This window comes from Meles meles, chromosome 17 (genome assembly GCF_922984935.1).
Source record: "Meles meles chromosome 17, mMelMel3.1 paternal haplotype, whole genome shotgun sequence".
NCBI lineage: Eukaryota > Metazoa > Chordata > Mammalia > Carnivora > Mustelidae > Meles > Meles meles.
In genome coordinates, this window is record NC_060082.1 from 46,292,477 (window position 1) to 46,315,916 (window position 23,440).

At 36.6% G+C, this 23,440-nt stretch overlaps 1 protein-coding gene across 4 annotated transcripts in view; it reads left to right on the top strand.

Moving 5' to 3' along the window:
• The window catches only part of TDRD5 (tudor domain containing 5), an 87,207-nt gene that overhangs the window by 33,723 nt on the left and 30,044 nt on the right, over positions 1–23,440 (top strand). For all 4 annotated transcript variants that reach the window (XM_045983443.1, XM_045983444.1, XM_045983442.1 and 1 more), the window contains exons 6-10: positions 6,158–6,311; positions 17,240–17,415; positions 18,689–18,909; positions 22,033–22,245; positions 22,781–22,847. In XM_045983443.1, coding sequence (XP_045839399.1) covers positions 6,158–6,311; positions 17,240–17,415; positions 18,689–18,909; positions 22,033–22,245; positions 22,781–22,847 — 831 coding nt within the window. The remainder of the gene's footprint in view (positions 1–6,157; positions 6,312–17,239; positions 17,416–18,688; positions 18,910–22,032; positions 22,246–22,780; positions 22,848–23,440) is intronic.

The window sequence follows — 23,440 nt, forward strand, 5'->3', positions numbered from 1 at the left end:
TTCAAAAAAAGAAAAGGAAAAGAAAAGAAAATACAGTGTATCAAAATCTGTGAGATGTAGCCAAAGCAGTCCTCACAGGGGAATTGATAGCTCTGAAATGTCTAACTTAGAAAAGAAGAAAACGATAAAATCGTCTTTGACCTAGGGGTCTACCTTAAACAGGCTAGAAAAAGAGGGGCAAGGTAAACTCAGAACAAGTAGGAGGAACGAAGTGATGAAGCTAAGGATAGAAACCAATAAATTAGCACTTAAGAGAAAATTAAAGCCAAATATTAATTCTTTGGAAGTTCAAAATTGGTGAACCACTGGAAACTTAAAAAGAAAAAAATGACACATTGCAGTATAATGAAAGAGATTTTGTCATTATAGATCCTACAGATATAAAATGACAAGGGAATATATATTATAATATTATAAAAACATTATGATATTCTATCTATGTAGAATATATTCAGGAATCCATGAAAAAACTTCTAGAACTAACAAGTGAATTTACTGAGGCCAAAGATATAGGTTAATATTTGAAAAACCTGTTACATTTCTATATAAAGGCAGAAATTTAGAAATTTCTGTCAAACTTAATAACTTGAAAATAAGATTAACAAAGAAATCTAAGACATCTACAATGAAAACTACTAAACATTGCTGAGAGAAATGCAAGAGGTAACACATTCGTGGGTGAGAAGTCTTAATATTGTTGTTATGCGCTAGATTCATTATATTCTTCATCACAATTCTTGTGGGCTGTTTGTCCCCCACCACCGCGGGCTGTAAACATTGAAAAAAACCCATGAATTTGTCATATAGGAACATGAAGAGATCCACTGATATGCGCTCAAGTGATTTTTGACAGAGGTGCCAAAGGAATTAAATGGGAATATGTTTGGCAAATGGTGCTGGAACAACTGAATATCCCTAAAGGAGAAAAAAGAACCTCAGCCTCATCCTCGTACCATGTACAAAAGTTAATTTGAGAGATATTATAGACCCAAATGAAAAGGTTGAAAATTAAAGCATCTTGAAGAAAACACATATTCACAACCTGGGGATAGATAAAGAGTTTCTTATGACATAGAAAGCAATAATCGTTTAAAGGAAAATTGATAATGAGATTTTATTAAAATTATATTTAGGAGACTACTTAAAAATTAATAGGCAGATCACAGGCTGGGAAGAAATATTTAACAATCATACATCTAAAAAAAGACTTAAATCCAGGATACATAAAGAACCTTTTGTAGCTCCATTACAGAAAGCCGGCAATCCATTAAAAAAATGGCAAAACACAAACAGTTTGCAAATGCAGATGTGTGCATGCACCATAGTAAACTCTCATACATTTTAATGCAAGTATAAAATGGTACAACTACTTTCGAAATTGTTCTGTTTCTTATAAAATAACCATATATTTACCCCCTTGACCCAGATGTTTCCCAAGAAAAATCAAAGCCTGTGTCCCTTCTCCAAAAGACTTGTGCGTATTATTCATAACAGCTTTATACTAAATAGCCCAAATTGAAAACAACGCTATTATTTACCAATGGGAAAATGAATAAGAAAATTGTGGTGTATTTTTACAGTGAAACACCTTTAAGAAGACATAAACTAATACATGAACCAACATGGATGAATCTGAGAAGCACTTGCTGGTGAACAAAGCCTTACACAGAACAGTACTGCAGGAGGTCTTCCATATGAAGTGCTAGAATAGCTAAACACACACACAAACTCTGTGGTGGAAAAGACTTATTTGTCTCTAGGCAAGGGAGGACTTCTGAGCTGACGGAAGTGTTCTATGTATTGAATGGGGGTTTGGGTTATACAGTTTTGCTTTTATCGAAGCCATTGAATGGTCGCCTGAACTTTTAAAAAAGTGTTTCAGTATATGTCAATTTTACCTTAAAAAACTAACGTATTGGGGGCGCCTGGGTGGCTCAGTGGGTTAAGCCGCTGCCTTCGGCTCAGGTCATGATCTCGGGGTCCTGGGATCGAGTCCCGCATCGGGCTCTCTGCTCGGCAGGGAGCCTGCTTCCCTCTCTCTCTCTCTCTCTCTGTGCCTGCCTCTCTATCTACTTGTGATCTCTCTCTATCAAATAAATAAATAATCTTTAAAAAACAACAACAACAACAAAAAAACTAACGTATTGAAACCAGTTAATTATGTGCATGCTAACTTACTTTGGGGTGACAGGTATTGATGTTTGCAGGTTACTCTGAAATGTATAAAAGGATAACATGATCAGTAGGTGGATGGGTAGATGATAAAGCAAATATAGGAGAATACTAATAATTACATCACTGAGCCTGGTAGATGTTCACTGTCCAAGTTTTTCACCTTCTGCCAGGTTTGACTTTTTTTTTTTAAAGATTTTATTTATTTATTTGACAGAGAGAGAACACAAGCAGGGGGAATGGGAGAGGTAGAAGCAGATGCCTCGCTGGGCAGGGAGTCTGATGCGGGGCTCGATCCCAGGAACCTGAGATCATGACCTGAGCTGAAGGCAGGCACTTGACAACTGAGCCATCCAGGTGCCCCATGTTTGAAATTTTCTATAAGAATATGTGAGAAAAAATGAACAAAGGTAAAGATGTAAGAGAAAGTAACAGATTTTGAAAACATGCAGAGAGGGGCGCCTGGGTGACTCAGTGGGTTAAAGCCTTTGCATTTGGCTTAGGTCATGATCCCAGAGTCCTGGGATCGAGCCCCACATCGGGCTCTCTGCTCAGCGGGGAGACTGCTTCCTCCCTCTCTCTCTGCCTGCCTCTCTGCCTGCTTGTGATATCTCTGTCAAATAAATAAATAAAATCTTAAAAAAAATGCAGAGAAGAGCCAACATATAAATAATAAAACCAAAGAGTAGAACAGAACAAATACTGAAAACTGTAGTTTGAGTGAACTTTACTAAAATGGAAGATTTGAAGCTGTGTATTGAAAGAACATATGACATACTTGGCAATGTTCACCAGAAAGACCCACATCAAATTACTGGACTTAAAGGAAATGAATAATCCTTTGGACATCTAAACAAAAAGAGCAAGTGATTTATAAAGAGACAGAATTAGATTATAGATATTTTCACAGCAGTATTTTATGCTAGAAGAAAAGGGTGTAACATATTTCATATACTCAAGGAAAAAAAAATGTAGGCCAAGGATCTTAGAGCTAGCAAAATTAACCTTCAAGTATAGAGCTCCAGGGAAGCTGTCATCACCATGTGAGAATTCAAGAACTATTGTTCTTATGAGTCCTTCTCAAGGAATCTACTGTTGAATGAACTTAAGAAAACCAGAACTATTGAGAGGTAACAACAAAAGAACTGACAGTGAGCGCTCCTTGTAAAAGTAAGAGCATTGAGGGTTAGAAGGAGATAGTACCTGATGGCTATATAGTCTGACAATGTAGATAAAGAACAATTTCACGATGACAGAGAAGTAGTCAGCATAGGCATTAAAGTTTAATTGCTTTTATTATATTGATGGTGCTAATGTTAGCCCTGTTACTCAATTTTGAGACTGTTGTATAATGTGGTATAGAGCATAGTAATAATTATGGGATATATGGAAGCAATTATGGGATAATTTTAATTGTGTGTATAAGCATATTATAGTTGCATAAACAGAACCTGGAATATCTTTTCATTACAGACTAATAAGGAACCTATTAAAGACTAGGTTCACATCAGAAGGGCTTAGGAATCCATTTGAAGACTTATTTCAGGAATCATCAGTAAGGATAATACGTGCAGTGGTTTGAAGCCCATCAAATGTTTAATTCTTTGAGTTCCTATGATATTAAAAACTAACTGGTCATCATAGAGGATGATAGAAAACCAATTTATTTTCTTGAAAAATAATAAAGAGAAAGCCAATCACTTACCCTGGCTTTGCTAAATGAACTGGTATGACTGGGTAACGCGGTAGCTGATGAGGGGAGCATATCCATAAAATGTTCCAACTAAGTAACAAAAAAGAATTGATAGAATTTCACTATGTTAAAACCCTTAATAAAATAGCAGATCTAGGTATGGACCAGGAATGGCTCCTGACACCACCAAAAAAGAGATAACCAGACATTACATGCCTCTTTATAAATTATACAGCATCACTTAGAGTCACAGAGCATGAGTCTGACCAAGCCTTTGATCCAGAAAACAGTTTTTGCACTGGAGTGTCACCTTGCAAAATCTGCACAGTGAGGAAATAAATTGTGTAATAGGATATATTCATATATTTGAAGGCACAAATATAAACTCTAAGTTAAAATTGAATTGGAAGAGAGAAGTGCTTATGGTTGGGAGTCTGTAAAGCTGGAGACGGACCAAAGGAATTAGGGAAAAAATGTACCTGACATACCCATCAATGGATGGAACCAACCTACTAATACTAATTCTCCATCTACAAAGCAGAACTCAACTGTGTCATGTACTGATAGGGGATTATCTCTGCATTAACTGAAAAATGTACAATAGATATAATCTATTATGCTGAAATATGACGTGTGTTCAGATTTTGACAGTTTCTAGAAAGTTGCTCAAGAAACTGAAATTAGAGTTTATGTAAGAACGTGGAGTAATTGGTTACCTCCAGGGAAGAGATATCCTTTGCCACTGAAGGATGGGATTGGGTCAGAGACTTAGTTTTGCCATATACTTTTTTGAGACTCCTAAATGACATGTATTAAAAAATTAATGAAATCCTTCCCAGCGTAGTCTTGTGCTTGACTGGCCTGCATATTCATCATACGAGTCACTTTACAGAGAAGACAAACCAGTAAAGAGACTAATGAACATAAAAGGGAAAGAAGCCATAATAGATAATGTGCTAAGAAGGAGAGATTGAAGTTTCATTCACCATCATCCTTCCCCTTTCTTCTACCAGACTTTTCTCTCTCGGATATTCATGACTAGCTATAGATGTATATTAGCAACCCTTTAAAACGATGACTTGGCTGATGCTGGGCCCCTGTTTTTCAAGTGTCTTGGGAAAAGTCATAAAGAGTTGAGTTGGGTCCCATAGTGTCCATGAACAAGAAGGTATACAGCAGTCCATCCTCTGTCAGGAGTTAGTTCTTTTAGAGTGTTTACCTTCTGTGTTCCTGCCAGTTATCTCCACGGTGGTGAAGTCAGAGCAAGTGTTTATTTCCTGGTCTAGCTAAAGGAACAGAAAAAATGATGATTAGTTTGTGGCTTTTACCATGGTTAGGGAGACAGAGGTTTAGGAATTTGAACATTTTAATGGGAGATGTCACTAACAAGGGCAAACTTCCAATTGTGCAGTTTAAACCAAATGTATTTTGTATATATCCCATGTATATTTTTCTATATTTGGTATAATTTTTCTTTTGCAAGTCCAGAAAACCGAACGGTACTGTAGGAGATACACTGACACTTGCTTATTAATGCAAACATCTAGGATGAAATCATAAGATTTTAAGGAAATATTTTAAAATAGTATTACTTTATTACATGTTGAAAGTGGTAGTGAATACTTTATCTGAAAATAAGAAATAGACATGGGGAGATGGAGAGGAGAAGGGAGTTGAGGGAAATTGGAAGGGGAGATGAACCATGAGAGACTATGGACTCTGAAAAACAACCTGAGGGTTTTGGGGGGGTGGGGGGGGTGGGAGGTTGGGTAAGCCTGGTGGTGGGTATTATGGAGGGCACGTATTGCATGGAGCACTGGGTGTGGTGCATAAACAATGAAATCTGTTACACTGAAAAGAAATTAAAAAAAAAATAGCCAGTTTTATTATGACTTTTGTCTTTTGTGCATCGCCCCCCCCCCCTTAAGACTTTTGCTTTATAATCAGACATTGTTAAAAATGGGAGGTCAAGGGGCGCTGTCTGTCTACTTGTGATCTCTGTCTGTCAAATAAATAAAATAAAAAATCTTAAAAAAAAAAAATAGGAGGTCAAAAGCCCTCCTACTTTTCACTTCAATTTACCATATACTTTCAAAGGAACTTGAAACTGGCCTGGAAATGATTTTAGGTCTCTGGGTTTGTATTACTGGAATATGTGAGTTCACTGACTCTTATAAATTTAGTTTGACTAAGTCCAAATTTAGGGGCCTTGTTTAAGGGCATCTGTGTATGTTATATTCCTATTATGTATGTTTTAAGTTATTTCTGTTTTTTTTTGGGTTTTTTTGACAGATAATCTTTAAAGAGCAACTTTCACCAAAAAAATTGGGCTTCTTAAATGTGACAGAACTTGTTGGAGCTCTTAGTGACATTCTCCGTGTTGAGTTCAGGGAAGGAGAACAAGACTTACTGGTGTTTGATGCTGATATGAAGCCACTACCACCTGGTGAGTTGAATCACAATCTGAGGCAAACCCGATTTTTAAAAATTGACATGTAGTTGACATACAGTTTGTTACTTCTGGGTGTATAACATAGCGATTTGATAGCTCCCCATACATTCTGCTGTGCTCACTATGGTAAGTGTAGTTACATTCTGTCACCATACAGTGTTACTACACTACTATTGACTGTATTCTCCATGCTGTATTTTTCATTCCGGTGACCTGTTTATTTTATAACTGGAGGTTTGTACCTTTTCTTATTCTTCACTTATTTTGCTATCTCCCCTGACTGTCCTCCCTTCTGACAACTATCAGCTCTCTGTATTTATTATTGTTTCCATTTTTAGATTCCACATAAGAGTGAAATCATATGGTATTTGTCTTTCTCTGTCTGACTGACTTTACTTAGCATAATACTCTCTAGGTTTATCCATGTTGTCGCAGATGGCAAGATTTCATTTATTTTTATAGCTGACTAATATTCCATTGTATATACACTAGGGCTTTATGCATTCATCTGTAGATAGACACTTAGGTTGCTTCTATAAGTTGGCTATTATAAATAATACTGCAGTAAATGTAGGGGTGCATATATATTTTTGAATTAGTGTTTTCATTTTCTTTGACTAAATACCCAGTAGTGGAATTACTGGATTGTATGCTATCTTTATTTTAATTTTTTTTTTTTTAAGGGAGCTTTACACTGTTTTCAACAGTGGTTGCACAATTTACATTCCCACCAACAGTGCACAAGGGTTCCCTTTTCTCCATCTCCTTGCCAACACTTACCTATTTCTTATCTTGATACTAGCCATTCTGATGGGGATGAGGTGATTTCTCACTGTGGTTTTGACTTTGCATTTCCCTTATGATTAAAAATGTTCAGCATCTTTTTTGTTGGCCATCTGTATGGTTTCTTTCAAAAAATGTTTATTCAGATTTTCTGTCCCTTTTTATTTGGATTATTTTTGGTGTTGAGTTGTAGAAGTTTTTTATGTATTTTGGATATGAACCCCTTATTGGATATGTCATTTGCAAATATATTCTCCCATTCAGTAAGTTGTCTTTTCATTTTGGTTTCCTTTGTTGTGCAAAAGTTCTTTAGTTTGATGTGGTCCCAGTAGTTTATTTATGCTTTCATTTCCCCTGCCAGAGGAGACATATCTAGAAAAATGTTACTAAGGCTGGTGTCCAAGAGATTACTGCCTATGTTTTCTTTTAGGAGCTTTATGGTTTGACGTCTCACATTTGGGTCTTTAATCTATTTTATGTTTGTTTGTTTATTTATTTATTTATTTGAAAAAGATCACAAGTAGGCAGAGAGGCAGGTAGAGAGAGAGAGAGAGAGGAGGAAGCAGGCTCCCTGCCGAGCAGAGAGCCCAATGCGGAACTCGATTCCAGGACCCTGAGATCATGACCTGAGCCGAAGGTAGAGGCTTAACCCACTGAGCCACCCAGGCGCCCTTGAGTTTATTTTTGTGTATAGTGTAAGAAAGTGGTCCAGTTAAATTCTTTTGCATGTAACTGCCCAGTTTACTGAAAAAGACTTTCTTTTGCCCATTGTATATTCTTACCTCCTTTGTTATAAATTAGTTGAACATATAAGCATGAATTTATTTCTGGGCGTCTGTTCAGTTGATCCATGTGTCCAATTTTGTGCCAATCTCATACTATTTTGATTACCATACCTTTGTAGATGTCTTGAAATCCGGGATTGTGATACCTCCAACTTTGTTCTTTTTCAAGGTTGCTTTGGCTATTCAGGATCTTTTTTGGTTCCACATAAATTTTAGGGTTATTTATTTAGTTCTGTGAAAAATACTGGTGGTATTGGAGCATCTGACTTTTGGTTTGGCTCAGGTCATGGTCTCAGGGTCACGAGACTAAGCTCTGCATCAGGGTCCATGCTCAATGGGAAGTCTACTTGGGATTCTCCCTCTCCTTCTGCTACGCCTCTTTTTTTTTTTTTCTCTCTCCTCTCAAATAAATCTTAAAAAATGACTGTTGATATTTTTTAAAAAAATTTTATTTATATTTAATTTATAGATCTTATTTATTTATTTGACAGGCAGAGATCACAAGTAGGCAGACCAGTAGGCAGAGAGAGAGAGAGGGGGAAGCAGGCTCCCTGCTGAGTAGAGAGCCTGATGCAGGGCTCGATCCCAGGACCCTGAGATCATTACCTGAGCTGAAGGCAGAGGCTTTAACGCACTGAGCCACCCAGGTGCCCCCACTGTTGATATTTTGATAGGAATTGGATTGCTTTGGGTTGTGTTGACATTTTAACAATATTTGTTCTTCTAATGCATGAATGTGGTGTATCTTTTCATTTGTGTCATCTTTAATTTCTTTCATTGGTATTTTATCTTTTTCAGAGTACGGGTCTTTCACTTGTTCTTTTTGGTGCAATTGTAAATGGGATTGTTTTAATTTCTCTTTCAGTTACTTCATTATTAGTGTACAGAAATGCAACAGATTTCTATATATTAATTTTGTATCCTGCAACTTTACTGAATTCATTTATTCTAATAGATTATTGATGGAGTTTTTAAGGTGTTCTGTATATAGTATCGTGTTATTTGCAAATAGTGACAGTTTTAGTTCTTCCTTACCAATTTGGGTACCTTTTATTTCTTTTTCCTTTCTGATTGCTATAGCTAGGATCTCTAGTACTGTGTTAAATAAATGGCAACAATGGACATCCTTGTCTTTTTCCTGAAAGGAAAAAGCTTTCAGTTTTTCACTATGGAGTATGATGTTAGCTGGATTTGTCATACATGGCCTTTATTATATTGAATTATATTCCCTCCATATCCACTTTGTTGAGATTTATCATGAACAGTTGTCGAATTTTGTCAAAAGCTTTCTGAGTCTATTGAGATGACCGTATGGTTTTTAAATTTCATTTTGTTAGTGTGATGTATAAAGTTGATTGATTTGTGGATATTGAACCACTCTGGCATTCCTAGAATAAATCCCACTTGGTTGTGATAAATGAGCCTTCCAATGTGTTGTTGAATTTGGTTTGCTAATACTTTGATGAGGATTTTTGCCTTGTATGTTTATTAGGGATATTAGGAAAACCTATAGTTTTCTTTTTTTAGTAGTGTCATTGGTTTTGGTATCAGGGCAGTTCTGGCTCATGGAATGAATTTGGAAGCATTCCTTCATCTTTTATTTTTTGGGATAGTTTGAAAGAGTAGGTATTAAACTCTTTATTTAAATGTTTGGTAGAATTCACCTGTGAAGCCATCTGGTTCTGAACTTTTATTTCTTGGGAATTTTTTGATTACTGATTCAATTTTGTTACTAGTAATTGGTCTGTTTATATTTTCTATTTCTTCCTGATTCAGTTTTGGGAGATTGTATGTTCTAAGGAATTACCCATTTTCTAGGTTGTGCAGTTTGTTGGCATATAATTTTGTGTAGTATTCTATTAGAGATTTTTGCATTTTTGTAGTGTTGGTTTGTTTTGTGTTTCATTTTTGATACTATTTGTTTGAATCCTCTCTTTTTTCCTTAATGACTCTGGCTAAAGATATATCACTTTTGTTTGTCTTTTCAAAGAACCAGCTCTTGGTTTCATTGATCTTCTCTATTGATTTTAATCTCCATTTCATTTCTTTCTTTTTTTTTTTTTAAAGATTATTTGTTTATTTGATAGAGATCACAAGTAGGTAGAGAGACAGGCAGAGAGAGAGAGGAGGAAGCAGGCTCCCTACCAGGCAGAGGGCCTGATGCGGGACTCGATCCCAGAACCCTGAGATCATGACGTGAGCCGAAGGCAGAGGCTTAACCCACTGAGCCACTCAGGCACCCGCCATTTCATTTATTTCTATTCTCACCTTTATTATTTACTTTCTCCTACTAACTTTAGGATTTGTTCTTTTTCTAGCTCCTTTAGATGTAAGTTTAAATTCTTTTGAGATTTTTCTTGTTTCTTGAGGTAAGGCTGTATCCTTATACACTTCCCTCTTTAGAACTGCTTTTGCTGCATCCCAGAGATTTTGGATCATTGCGTTTTCATTTTCATCTGTCTCCATCAATTTTTTCATTTCCTTTTTGGTTTCTTTATTGATTCATTTGTTGTTTAATAGCATGTTGTTTGGCCTCCATGTGTTTCTGTTTTTTTGCAGTTTTGTCTTGTATTTGATTCCTAGCTTCATACTGTTGTGCTTGGAAAAGAAGCTTGATATAGTTTCAGTATTCTTAAATTTATTGAGTCTTGTTTTTGGCTTAAAATGATCTATTCTGGAGAATGAAAAGGATTTAAAAAGAATGTGTATTCTGCTGTTTTTGGATGGAATGTTACATTAATATTTGTTAAGTCTATGTGGTCTACTGTGTTGTTCAGAGACATTGCTTCCTTATTTTCTGTTTGAGTGATCTGTTCGTTGATGTAAGTGGGTGTTCAAGTGTAGGTGGGTGTTCAAGTCCCCTACTATTAATGCATTATTATCAGCTTCTCCCTTTATGTCTTCTAATATTCACTTAATGTATTTAGGTGTTCCTATGTTGGGTGCATAGATGTTTACAATGGTTATATTTTCTTACTGAATTGATCTCTTTATCATTATGTAATGCCTTTATTTGTCTCTTGTTACAGTTTTTGTTTTAAAGTCTACTTTGACATATTGCCACCTTGGCTTTTTTCTTTTTTAAATACTTCCATTTGCATGGTATATTTTTTCCCGCCCTTTACTTTCAATATGTATGTGTCTTTAGGTCTGAAGTGTGTCTCTTGTAAGGCATCATGTAGATGTGTCTTAGTTTTTTGTTTGTTTGTTTGTTTTTTGTTTTTAATCCATTTGTTATCCTGTGTCTTTTGACCGGAGCTTTTAGTGCATATACGTTTAAAGTAATTACTGATATGTATATACTTACTGCCATTTTGTTGTTTACTGGTTCTTTTTATGGTTCTTCTCTGGTCCTTTTTCCTCTTTATCTTTGTGATTTATTATTTTTTTAGTGTTATGCTTGGATTCCTTTCTTTTTATTTTTGCATATCTATTACAGGTTTTTGGTTTCTTGTTACCATGAGGTTTATATATGATATCCTATGTATGTAGCAGTCTATTTTATATTTTAAGTTGGTGGTTGCTGAAGTTTGAACACATTCTAAAAACATAAAATTTTTTTATCCCCCCTCCAAGTTTTGTGTATATATTTTGTCATATATATATGTCATATTTTATTAATACACAAAATACATATTTTGTATATTTATTTTGTGTATTTTTATTTCCTGGACCTTAACTAATTTTTTAGATATAATTGATTTTACTACATTTGTCTTTTACACTTTCATACTAGTTTTATAAGAGATTGATTTACTACCTTTACTGTATGTTTGCTTTTACTCATGAAATTTGTTTCTAATTATTGCCTCTTATTCTCCATTTAAAGTAGTCCCTTTAATATTTCTCATAAATTTCTTATGTGGTGATGAAATGCTTTAACTTTTGTTTGTCTGGGAAACTATTTCTTCTTAAATTCTGAATGATAACTTTGCTGGGTAGAGTATTCTTGGTTATAAGGTTTTTTCATCACTTTGAATATATCATACCATTCCCATCAAAGCTGCTACTCCTATAGGGTTTCCTTATATACAACATGTAGCTTTTCTCTTGCTGATTTTTAGCTTCTCTATCTTTAATTTTTGACATTTTAACTAATTTGTATCCTGGCGTGGAACTCTTTGGATCCATCTTGTTTGGGCTCTTTGTGATTCCTGGACTTGGATGTCTGTTTTCTTACCCAGGTCAGAGAAGTTTTCAGCTATTATTTTTTTGAGTTATTTTTCTGCCCTCTTCTCTCTCTTTCTGTTTGGGAGCCCTATTATGTGAGTGTTAGAATGCTTGGTATTGTCCCAGAGATCCCTTAACTTATCCTCATATGAAAAAGTACTTTTTTTTTTCAGCACATGTGCTTTCTTTCCATTACCCTGTTTTCCAGATCATTGATATATTCTTCTATACCTTCTGATCTGCTGCTGATTCCCCCTAATGTATTTTACATTTCAGTTATTGTATACTTCAGCTGTGATTGTTTTTTTTTTTAATATTATCTATCTCTTTTTTGAAGTTTCTCTGAGTTCATGCAGTCTTCGCTGAAGTCAAATGAGCATCGTTATGATTATTATCTTGAACTCTTTATCAGATAGGTTGCTTATCTCCATTTGGTTTAGTTCTTTTTTGAGGTTTTTGTCTTATTCTTTCATTTGGGTTGTATTCCTTTGTCTCCTCATTTTGTCTGACTCTCTGTGTTTGTTTCTATGAATTAGGTGGAAAACTACTTCTCCTAGAATTGGAGGAATTGCCTTGTGTAGGGGCATTTACTATAGAGACTATATGTGTCAGGCAGCTGGTTGGCTGGAGCTTTAGTGGGTGTAGGCTGGGTGTCCCAGGGCACCTTCCTCTGGGACCAGTCTGGTGTGATGGCTGGAGCTGAAGTGGGTACAGATCAGAGGATTCTGGTGTTCTCCGTGCACAGTATGTCATCCTGGAGGTACAAGTGGAGCTGAAGTGAGTGTTTGCTGGGGCTTCTTGGAGTGTTGTGCATAGTGGGTACCCCAGTGAATTATCTATAGCTGAAGTGGGGATGGGCCTAGAGTGTTCTGGAAGATGCAAACCTAATTTTTATTTGTCCCTGAAAGGACAAGGGAAAAAAAGCATTGCTCATGTAATATTCCTTATTTTAACCACATCAACCAAACAGTTACACGTTAGCCTCAAAAACACTTTGTATATGATAACCATTTTTTCTGGTGATATTTATTGTAGTAAGGTTAACCTGTATCATTAATGAAGACCATCTAAATTTTTTTATTAACATATAATGTATTATTTTTTTCAGGGGTACAGGTCTGTGAATCGTCAGTCTTACACAATTCACAGCACTCACCATAGCACATACCCTCCCCCATGTCTATCACCAGGCACCCCATTCCTCCCACCCTCCTGCCCTCCAGCAACCCTCATTTGTTTCCTGAGATTAAGAGTTTCTTATGGTTTGTCTCCTTCCCTGGTCCCATCTTGTTTCATTTTTCCCTCCCTTCCCCCCGTGACCCCCCACTCTGTCTCTAAAATTAATCATATCAGTGAGATCATATGATAATTGTCTTTCTCTGATTGACTTATTTTGCTTAGCATAATACCGTTTAGTTCCATCCACGTTGTTGCAAATGGCAAGATTGCATTTTTTGATGGCTGCTTAGTATTCCAGTGTGTGTGTGTGTGTGCGCGTGTGTGCATGCACACGCACATCTTCTTTATCCATTCTTCTGTTTATGGACATCTAGTGTCTTTCCATAGTTTGGCTACTGTGGACACTTCTCCTGTAAACATTCAAGTGCATATGCCCTCTCAGATCACTACATTTGTATCTTTAGAGTAAATACCAGTAGTGAGATTGCTGGGTCATAGGGTAGCTCTATTTTCAACTTTTTTAGGAACCTCCATACTGTTTTCCAGAGTGACTGCACCAGCTTGCATTCCCATAAACACTGTAGGAGGGTTCCCCTTTCTCCACATCCTTGCCAACACCTGTCGTTTCCTGACTTGTTCATTTTAGCCATTCTGACTGGTGTGAGGTGGTATCTCACTGATGCTGAGTGACGTGGAGCTCTTTTTCATGTGTCTGTTAGCCATTTGGATGTCTTCTTTGCAGAAATGTCTGTTCATGTCTTCTGCCCATTTCTTGGTTGGATTATTCTTCGGCTGTTGAATTTGTTAAGTTCTTTATAGATTTTGGATACTAGCCCTTTATCTGATATATTATTTGCAAATATCGTCTCTCATTCTCTCAGCTGTCTTTTGGTTTTGTTGAGTTTTTTTTTTTGCTGTGCAGAAGCTTTTGATCTTGATGAAGTCCCAGTAGTTCGTTTTTGCCCTGGCTTCCTTTGCCTTTGGTGATGTTTCTAGGAAGAAGCTGCTGCGGCTGAGGTCGAAGAGGTTGCTACTCAAGGATTTCTCCTCAATGACTTTGATGGATTCCTGTGTGACATTGAGGTCTTTCATCCATTTTGAGTCTATTTTCGTGTGTGATGTAAGGAAATGGTCCAGTTTCATTCTTCTGTATGTTTTTGTCCAATTTTCCCAACACCATTTGTTGAAGAGACTGTAATCTGTTCCATTGAATATTCTTTCTTGCTTTGTCGAAGATGTGTTGACCATAGAGTTGAGGGTCCATTTCTGGATTCTCTGTTCTGTTCCATTGAACTATATGTCTGTTTTTGTGCCAGTACCATATTGTCTTGATGGTTAGAGCTTTGTAATATAGCTTAAAGTCTGGAATTGTGATGCTGCCAACTTCGGTTTTCTTTTTCAACATTCCTCTGGCTATTTGAGGTCTTTTCTAGTTCCATGTAAGTTTTAGGATTATTTGTTCCATTTCTTTGAAAAGAAGTTGGACCATCTAAATTTTTTAAAGATTTAAGAGAATGAGGGAAAGACCGAGTGCACCAGTGTGGGGAGAGATAGAGAGAGGGTGAGAGGGAAAGCTGAACTGAGCTGACTCCGAATGAGCACAGTGCCTGATTTAGGGCTTGATTCCACAACCCTGAGATCATGACCTGAGCTAAAACCACGAATTGGATGCTTACCCAACTGAGCCACCCAGGTGCCCCAATAGACCATCTGAATTTTTAAAATATACTTTCTTCCTTATCCAAATACTTGGATAACTCTGAAGAGATAAATAGTCATCTGATGGGGAAGCACCAGATCAGTGGTTGTTAACTCTGGCTGTGCATCAAAAGCTCTTTTAGAAATATATGGATACTTGGAATAAATGGGTGTGTATTGGGTGTGTAAATACACTTGTATTTATTTTTAAACAAACTTTTTATTTTGGGATAATTTTAGGTTTATAGAAAAGTTGCAGAGATATTAACGAATTCTCATATGCCCTTCATCCATTTCCCCTAATATTAAAATTTTATATTGCCATGATATATAAATATACCAAAACTAAAATTAACTGATACATTACTATTAATGAAACTCTAAATTTTATTTTGGTATTACCATTTTTCCCACAATCGTTCTGTTTCTGGATCCATTCCAGGATACCGCATTGCATTTAGGGCACTTGATATTTGTTTCTTGTGTTTTTCTTTTGACTTAGTTTTTTTTTTCCTTTTGAAATTTTTATTGAGAGTATTACATGTTTATATACACTTATAAAGAATGAGTGCAGAGATTCCATGTACTTTTTCCTCTGTTCCCTCAGTGGTCATGCTAAATGATAGTATAATATGGTACTATTGACCCTTGAACAATGTGGGTTTGAACTGGTTAGGTCCACTTAAATATGGATTATTTTTGGTAAAATCAGTACACTACTGTAAATGTAGTTTCTCTTCCTTTTTTTAAAAAATTTTTTCTTTAGTTTTTTTTTTTTTTAAGGATTTTATTTATTTATTTGACAGAGAGAAATCACAAGTAGGCAGAGAGGCAGGCAGAGAGAGAGGAGGAAGCAGGCTCCCCATGGAGCAGAGAGCCCGATGCGGGGCTCGATCCCAGGACCCTGAGATCATGACCCGAGCCGAAGGCAGCGGCTTTAATCCACTGAGCCACCCAGGCGCCCCTCTTTAGTTTTATAAGAATACAGTATATAATATATATGACATATAAAATATATGTTAATCAACTGTTTATATTACAGTAAGGCTTCTGGTCAGCAGTAGACTATGATTAAAGTTTTGGGGGAGTTAAATATTATATGCAGATTTTTGATGAATGGGGTTTTGATGTCTCTAACCCCTGCATTATTCAAGGATCAATTGTACTTATAGTTTTATAAGCTTTTAAAAATGATTTTGATGGGTAGCAATTTTTTGTCCAAAATATTAGTGTAGCTTTGCTGATTTTCCTGATTATTGAAATAACTCATGTTCATTTTAGAAAATATCACAGGTGAGTGTAAAGTTGGAAGTGAATAATTACCATTATTTTACTTCCCCCAAAAATGCTGTTAGAGTTTTACATAGTCTTCCAGATTTTTTCAACATGTATGTAAGCTTAGCTAGATTTTTGGAAAACCTATAAAAGCAACATTTACTTATTTAAACAATTCTAGCAATGTAGAGTGGTAACTAGTAATTTTTTTTAATGGGTCCTTTTTGGACCTTTTGTATATAGCATAGTTATTTATCATATGTATAATTTTGCACAAAACGGTATTATATAAATGTATAAGTTTTTGCTTTTTATACTTCATATATTATGGATATTGTTCTATACAAGCATAAATAAGTTATTTCATCCTTTGTAACTACATATAATTCTTCTATGTGACTATATTTATTTAATCAGTCTCCTATTCACAGGCATGTAGAGTATATTTTTTTTATCATTATAAAAGATACAAATGTAGATACCTACATCTTTGTGCACTTGTATTCGTTTTTTTCAGAGTCACTATAGTTTTAGGTCTATCTGAAGTCTGTTTGAATGTGTCAGCCTCTTACAATCATCATGCATATGTAATTTGAACAAAATATATGATTGATTTGGTAATTCCCTAAAAATTAAGGCACTGTGTTATGGAATATTAAGTAGTCACATACATTGTACATTAAACAACAATGCACATTCACTGCTAAAGTTGAACAAAAAATAAATTGAAATCAGGATGTTGAAAAATAAAACCTTTAGTCAAAGTTCAAGAAACCTTGCCAGACTTACCCTGTCCCTGCCAACATAAATAATTTAAGATTTGTTCCCTGCTAGAACTTCCTTTTATCTCTCCATACTGAAAGTTCTGCAATGACAGGTTCATGTCTCTCTCATTTATCATTATTTGCCCAGTGCCTGGCCCATAGAATGTACTTGATAACAGTTATACAGATTGTTATAGTAGCTATCCACGGTCTGCTCTATTGATCATTTCAGATGGAGACGTTTCATCAGTCAGAAATTCATGTTTAGTTCAATCAGATAAGAAAATAGAAGTCAAAGTTTATGTCTCCAGTCCCCCTAGAAATTCACTGTCTACTGCTGCTGTCAAGGAGACTGCATGGGATTTTCCTCCTAAAAGCTGTAAGGAGCCTTCAGAACAGAAGATTTGCAAGAAGCCTAATCTAGTGGTAAAGCCTTTACAGTTGGTAAGGTTTAACAACTTTGTATACTGGAGATTCAGCATTATGAAAAGTAACTGAATGAATTTTTCTTTAAACCAAAATTCTATTTTAGAAAATATTTATTTTATAAATATATTATAAAAATATTTAGAAAATATTTATTTCTTGATAGATGATTTCTTAGAGCAAAGATCTGGTCTGAAGTCACCTTATGTGGCATTTTTTCTGGTTTTCAGTCTTTGTTTGACTGATTTTATTCAAGTCTCATTTTAAAGTTTTCAGATGGCTTTAATGATTTGCCAGTTTTCTCAAGAGGTTACAGTCAGTGCTCAGTCCATGTTTTTTAAAATGTGGGCTGGAAAACCCTTGAGGGCTTCAGAGGGAAGAATCAAAGAGCTTTGTTTTTGCTGTATGTCTCAGCTGCTGCAGTGGCCCCGCACCTGTCCTCAGTTATAGGGTGCTTTTCCTTTTTTCTTTTTCATTATATGTCCGCACAATTCTCCTTTTTTGTGTTCTCCTCTTCTGCTACTTGTTTTATTGTTAAGGAATTAATTGCTTACTCTTCTTTTCTTCTTCCATCTATACCTGGCTTCTTTCATGAAAGGAAAACATTTTGTTTGGAAAGCCTACTGCATATTTTCTAGAGAACAAGAGAAAGGCCTAAAGGAAAATAAGCTATTTTAGAATAAGAGTGTTTAGGAAACCCTATTTTTGGTTGGAAGACTAGTGTGAAATTTAGCATTCTTTAAAGTTACCTTTGTTGGTAGGGTTGGGTAGGATGACAGTCTATGTTGTCTCAGCCTGAATATTTTAAGTACCATATTTGCAGTTTTGTATGGGGCAACTGTATAACACATTTTTAATATCATAAAGCAGTAATTTTCATATATTAATGTAGTAAGGATCACCAAGGGACTTTTTTCTTTAAGGTTTTATTTATATATTTGATAAAAAGCACAAGCAGGGGGAGTGACTAGCAGAGGGAGAGGGAGAAGCAGGCCTCTTGCTGATGTGGGGCTCCATCCCAGAACCCTGGGATCATGTCCTGAACCAAAGGCAGATGCTTAATCCACTGAGCCCCCCAGGCTTCCACCTAGGGAATTTATGAGTGCATAATCAGAGGCCCCCCTTCCAGGTACTCTGTATCAGTTTGTCCTGGCTAATGCCTAAGAAGCTTCATTTTTATAATTTCCCCGGTGATTCTGATAAAGACTCATGAAATATACTTTGAGAAATGTCACAGTTTGAAATGCCACTTAAAGTTTTAGAGCAGTTTCTTTTCTTTTTTAACTTGTAGCAAGTAGAAGTTAACAAGTCACAGCTCAACCTGGCAATGGCCAATCATGATATCCCACCAGATGCTGTACGGGACAAGCAGCTATGCAGACTGCCACCATTAGATACCAGTACCCTTGTGGGGGTCTTTGTGGAGTATATCATCTCTCCGAGTCAATTCTACATCCGAATCTATAGCAGGGATTCATCAGAGTTACTTGAAGACATGATGATTGAGATGCGGTAGGAGTCCGTTGTTTTCAGTGTATTTTTCATGTATCTCATTCTAAATCAGAAGTTCTCAATATTTTGGTTTTAGGGTGGTTAAAAATTAAGGACTCGAGAACTTCTGGTTATTGATATCTATCTTGGAAATTAAAATTAACATTTACATATTTTTTGTCCAAAAATAATGTTAAGTCCATTTGTGTAAATATGAATAACATAGTTCTGTGAAAAATAACTTTTCCAGAAATCAGAACATTGCCATTGTTCCACATTTTTGTAGATCTCTTTAATATCTGTCTTAATAGAAGAAAGTTTGATTTTAATACCTGCTTTTGTCTCTAATCTCTCGAGGTACATTGTTTTGGTCGATGTATAGGAAAACATCTGGCCTCATACAGATACATAGTTGGGAAAAGGAGTATTTTAATAGCTTTTCTAGAAAATTGTGAATCTTCTTTGATATTTTCAGAAAATTTGTGAACATTCCAAAACTTGGCAAGTGGTAGTTTTTTAAAGATTAGTTGCAGTGTGGAATTTGAACTTTTCACACTCTACTGTGTTAAATCCATTGGTCTTCCTTTGCACCTTGAATGGATCCAGGATTGGTTATGCAGTTGCAGGCTCCAGTGCAGAATTAAAATGCAAGGTGCCAAGTTTAAAAATCATTAAGAATTTCGGGACAACAATGGCAGAACATTAAAGCAAGCATAAGGCCCTTTTTTTTTTTTTTTAAAGATTTTATTTATTTATTTGACAGAGAGAAATCACAAGAGAGGCAGGCAGAGAGAGAAGAAGGGAAGCAGGCACTCCGCTGAGCAGAGAGTCCGATGTGGGACTCGATCCCAGGACCCTGAGATTATGACCTGAGCTGAAGGCAGCGGCTTAACCCACCGAGCCACCCAGGCGCCCCAAGGCCCTTTTTTTTTTAAACACAAGGCCCGTCTAAGTGTGGACTCAGTACAGCTGGCCCTGAAAGGATCTTTTGCCCCCATTAATAATTTTAAAACACCATGCACTGGTAATTTGGAAAATATTGGTTTGCTGAGTTATGTAGATCTTCCACATTTATTAGTATCACCACTGATCTCATCAGAGAAGTATTAGGTATTAGGGAGCTGTCAAGCTCATGGTGGTAGACGCAACATTTCCAAAATCCTAATATTCACTTGAAAGCCTTAAATTTTATCAGTGATGACAAATACTGTCAGTGTTTTCCTTGAAGTGACAGGCTCATCTCATTTTTTGAGAAAATGTGTGTCAGATACCTAAGTCTGAATAAACAAAGTTTGATAACGGTCCTTTCAAGCAAAAATGGTATTCCATGAGAACAATGGCTAGTTCATTTTCCAATCTTCCATCTTCCACAAAAAGAGTAGCTAGTTCAATTCAGAACTCAAATGTATGAGTGCTTTTCTGTAAGACAACTTGAGAAGTGATTTCTGTGTATAGTCCTTCCACTTTTGTCACATAGAACATTGAAAAGATGGTCACTCAGTGGTTGAGATTTAATAAAACTTAATTTTTATTTATCAAGGACATTCTTTTTTTTTTTTAATATTTTATTTATTTGATAGAGAGAAATCACAACTAGGCAGAGAGGCAGGCAGAGAGAGAGAGGAAGGGAAGCAGGCTCCCCGCTGAGCAGAGAGCCCCACGCGGGGCTCGATCCCAGGACCCTGAGATCATGACCTGAGCCGAAGGCAGAGGCTTTAACCCACTGAGCCACCCAGGCGCCAGTGACATTGGCTTCTTTTTTTCCTTTTTCTTTTACTGTGAGTGCATGGCAGTGACATGTAAATCACAGCTAGTAAAGTTGGTGCTGGTGCCTTGATTTGGCTAAGGCACCTTGCTTTTATACCATCACTGCAAATACTAACACAGTGAAAAAGGCAAATTGCTATTTTCACAATAATGCAGGAATATTAAAATAGTCTTTATTTTATGGACTTGTTGAAAGGGCATCAGGGTCCCAGGGCTTTGGAGAACTACTACTCTAAATTAATCTCTTTTCTCTGCTGAAAATGGTGCCCTTTCTTAGTAAAAATCATGTAAAATGTATTGTACATTTCCGATCACTTTAGATTTATTCAGGAACAACAGTATCATTTTTTCATTGTTGTCACATGTAAGAATAATTTATTATATACCTCTCCAAGAGCATTCCATTTTACCACATTATATACTTCACTGCTCTCTTACCCAAGAACACCTGGCATTATGTAAGTCACACAGTAATCACTCAGTGCAAATATTATCATATATTCCATTTCAGCATGCCTGTAAGATTTAGTATGTTTTAAAGCACACTTGCTGGCTCTGTGACCTTGAAGTTACTTTAACTCTCTAGGCCTAGTCTCCTTATCTCTAAAGTAGGGATAGTAATAGTACCTGCCTCCCAGAGCTGTGAAGATTAAAGTACTTAGAATGGAGTCTGCCTCAAAAGTTGGCTGCTTTTATTGTTAATACCATATCTGCTGTTATTGTTAATACCATATCTGCTGTGTGCTTTGGATATTGAGGCATGAGGAGAACGAGGCAAAGACAGACATGGTCTTTGCCTTTGTCAACACCACGATTGTCTGGGAACATAGGGGATGTGTGGGCATTGCATGAGGTGGTAATTCTGCCTGGGCAGGTGGAAGAGAGTTTCACAAAGGAGGTGCTTGAGCTCTGCTTAAAAAACAAGTAAGAATTTGCCAGTCAGGGAGGTGTGAGCAGGTATGTGCAGTCACTCACTGGCACCAAGGTCAGCGTTGGCATTGACGGCGGGAGCAGCGTTGTGCTCTGGGAGCAACAAGTAGGGGAGTGAAGTCACCACTGTGTGAGGTTGGGTGGACAGTGATCGAAGGTGAAACTGCGATACCAGGGAAGAGCTGGAGTTGGGTTACATTCTGTTCAGAGAGTATGAGCTTAAAGGAATGTGTAACTTTTTATTTGAAGAAGTTTATTGATGAAGAGAAGGGATTTGGATAAGAAAGAGGAAAATAAAATTAATTAGTTATCAATAAGCGTCAACAACTCAGAAATCGTAGGGATTCTTTTCCTTTCTGCCAAGACTTTCTTGCTCTGATACATCAGTAAAAATGATCTTGGTATTTTCTTCCCCTGTGTGATTCTCTGTATTATGGAATTCTGTAGGCGCTGCTACTCTAATCAGCTGGTTTCTGATCGGTACGCCATGCCAGAGTATTTCATCCAACCAGGACATCTCTGTTGTGTAAGGATTTCTGAGGATAAGTGGTGGTATCGGGTCATTATCCATCGTGTCCTTGGGAAGCAGGAAGTTGAAGTATTCTACCCAGACTTTGGAAATATTGGAACTGTTCAGAAGTCCTCCCTGAGATTTCTCAAGTGAGTTAACAAATCTTACTAAATTATTCTTAAGCTTTGAATCCTTGTGCAGAAGCCACGTGGAATTAGGATCACTCATCCTTTTCTCTTGCCTTCCTCATTGCATTCTTCCCTCCTTTCCATCCCTTTCTGTTTTTAGTGCAGATGGCCTTGGCATGCAGTTCCTTAGTTTCACAGGGGGATTATGATCTCTACGTCTTCTTTCACATGACTGTGAATCTGAATGGACTGTGAGACTAAATTCCAGTCTCTTATTAAGAAAATGATTTTTTGGGTCATGCTAAGAGTTATATTTATATAGCATGAAGGTTGGTTTGTTCCTACCTATATTTTAATTGCGTGGCTTTCAAAGATTATTATGTTTAAAAATTTTATTTCTTAGATTGCTTTGAAGTGTAAGACATTATCTTAAAAATGCATGAATAAAATACTCTAAAGTGGTGTGAATAGCTAAAATCAAGAATGAGTTAGAGATTCCGTGAAATGTATTTAAAAATATGATTCAGTAATTCGTGTATTTGCTTTTCTCTTACAGGTGCTGCTACACAAAACTTCCAGCTCAGGCTATCCCTTGTTCTTTGGCTTGGGTGAGACCAGTAGCGGTATGTTTGTTCCCCATTAAATCAGCAAACATTTGATGTTGTGAACAGTTCTAGGATCTCAGGATACAGAAATAAAACATGGAATGAGCCCTACAGTGAGAAGTCACTGTAGATACTCTGGAAGGTAGACGTGGAGATAGAAATCAGTGTGCTGTGTCGTATTTGCTGTAGAGCTCTTTATAGTGTGCGCTAGGGGTGCAGGAGGAGGAGTGTGCTTCTCTCTCGAGGGTAGTCAGGGATGACCCTCCAGTCAAGGTGGTTTGGAGTAGAATATTGAAGGAAGACTAGACAAAAGAAGAAAGATGTTCCAGTCAAAGGGAGGGTAACATAAAATACCTCAAATTTGAGAAATGATAAGTGACTCAGTTTGCTTAGAGGAGCTGGTGGATGGCAAGTGATGTGAGAGAAACAGGCCCTGCGTGGGGATGTGTGTCTGTGTTCAGGGTCTGGACATTGTCCTTCAGATGCTGGGGAGCAACTAGAGGACTTACCTAGGAAATCACCGTACTCAGTTACCTGTTTTTTAAAGGATTCTCTAGTAACGTAGTTGTGTGAGATGACTGGAGGGGATGAAGCAGGAGGAATTTTCATCC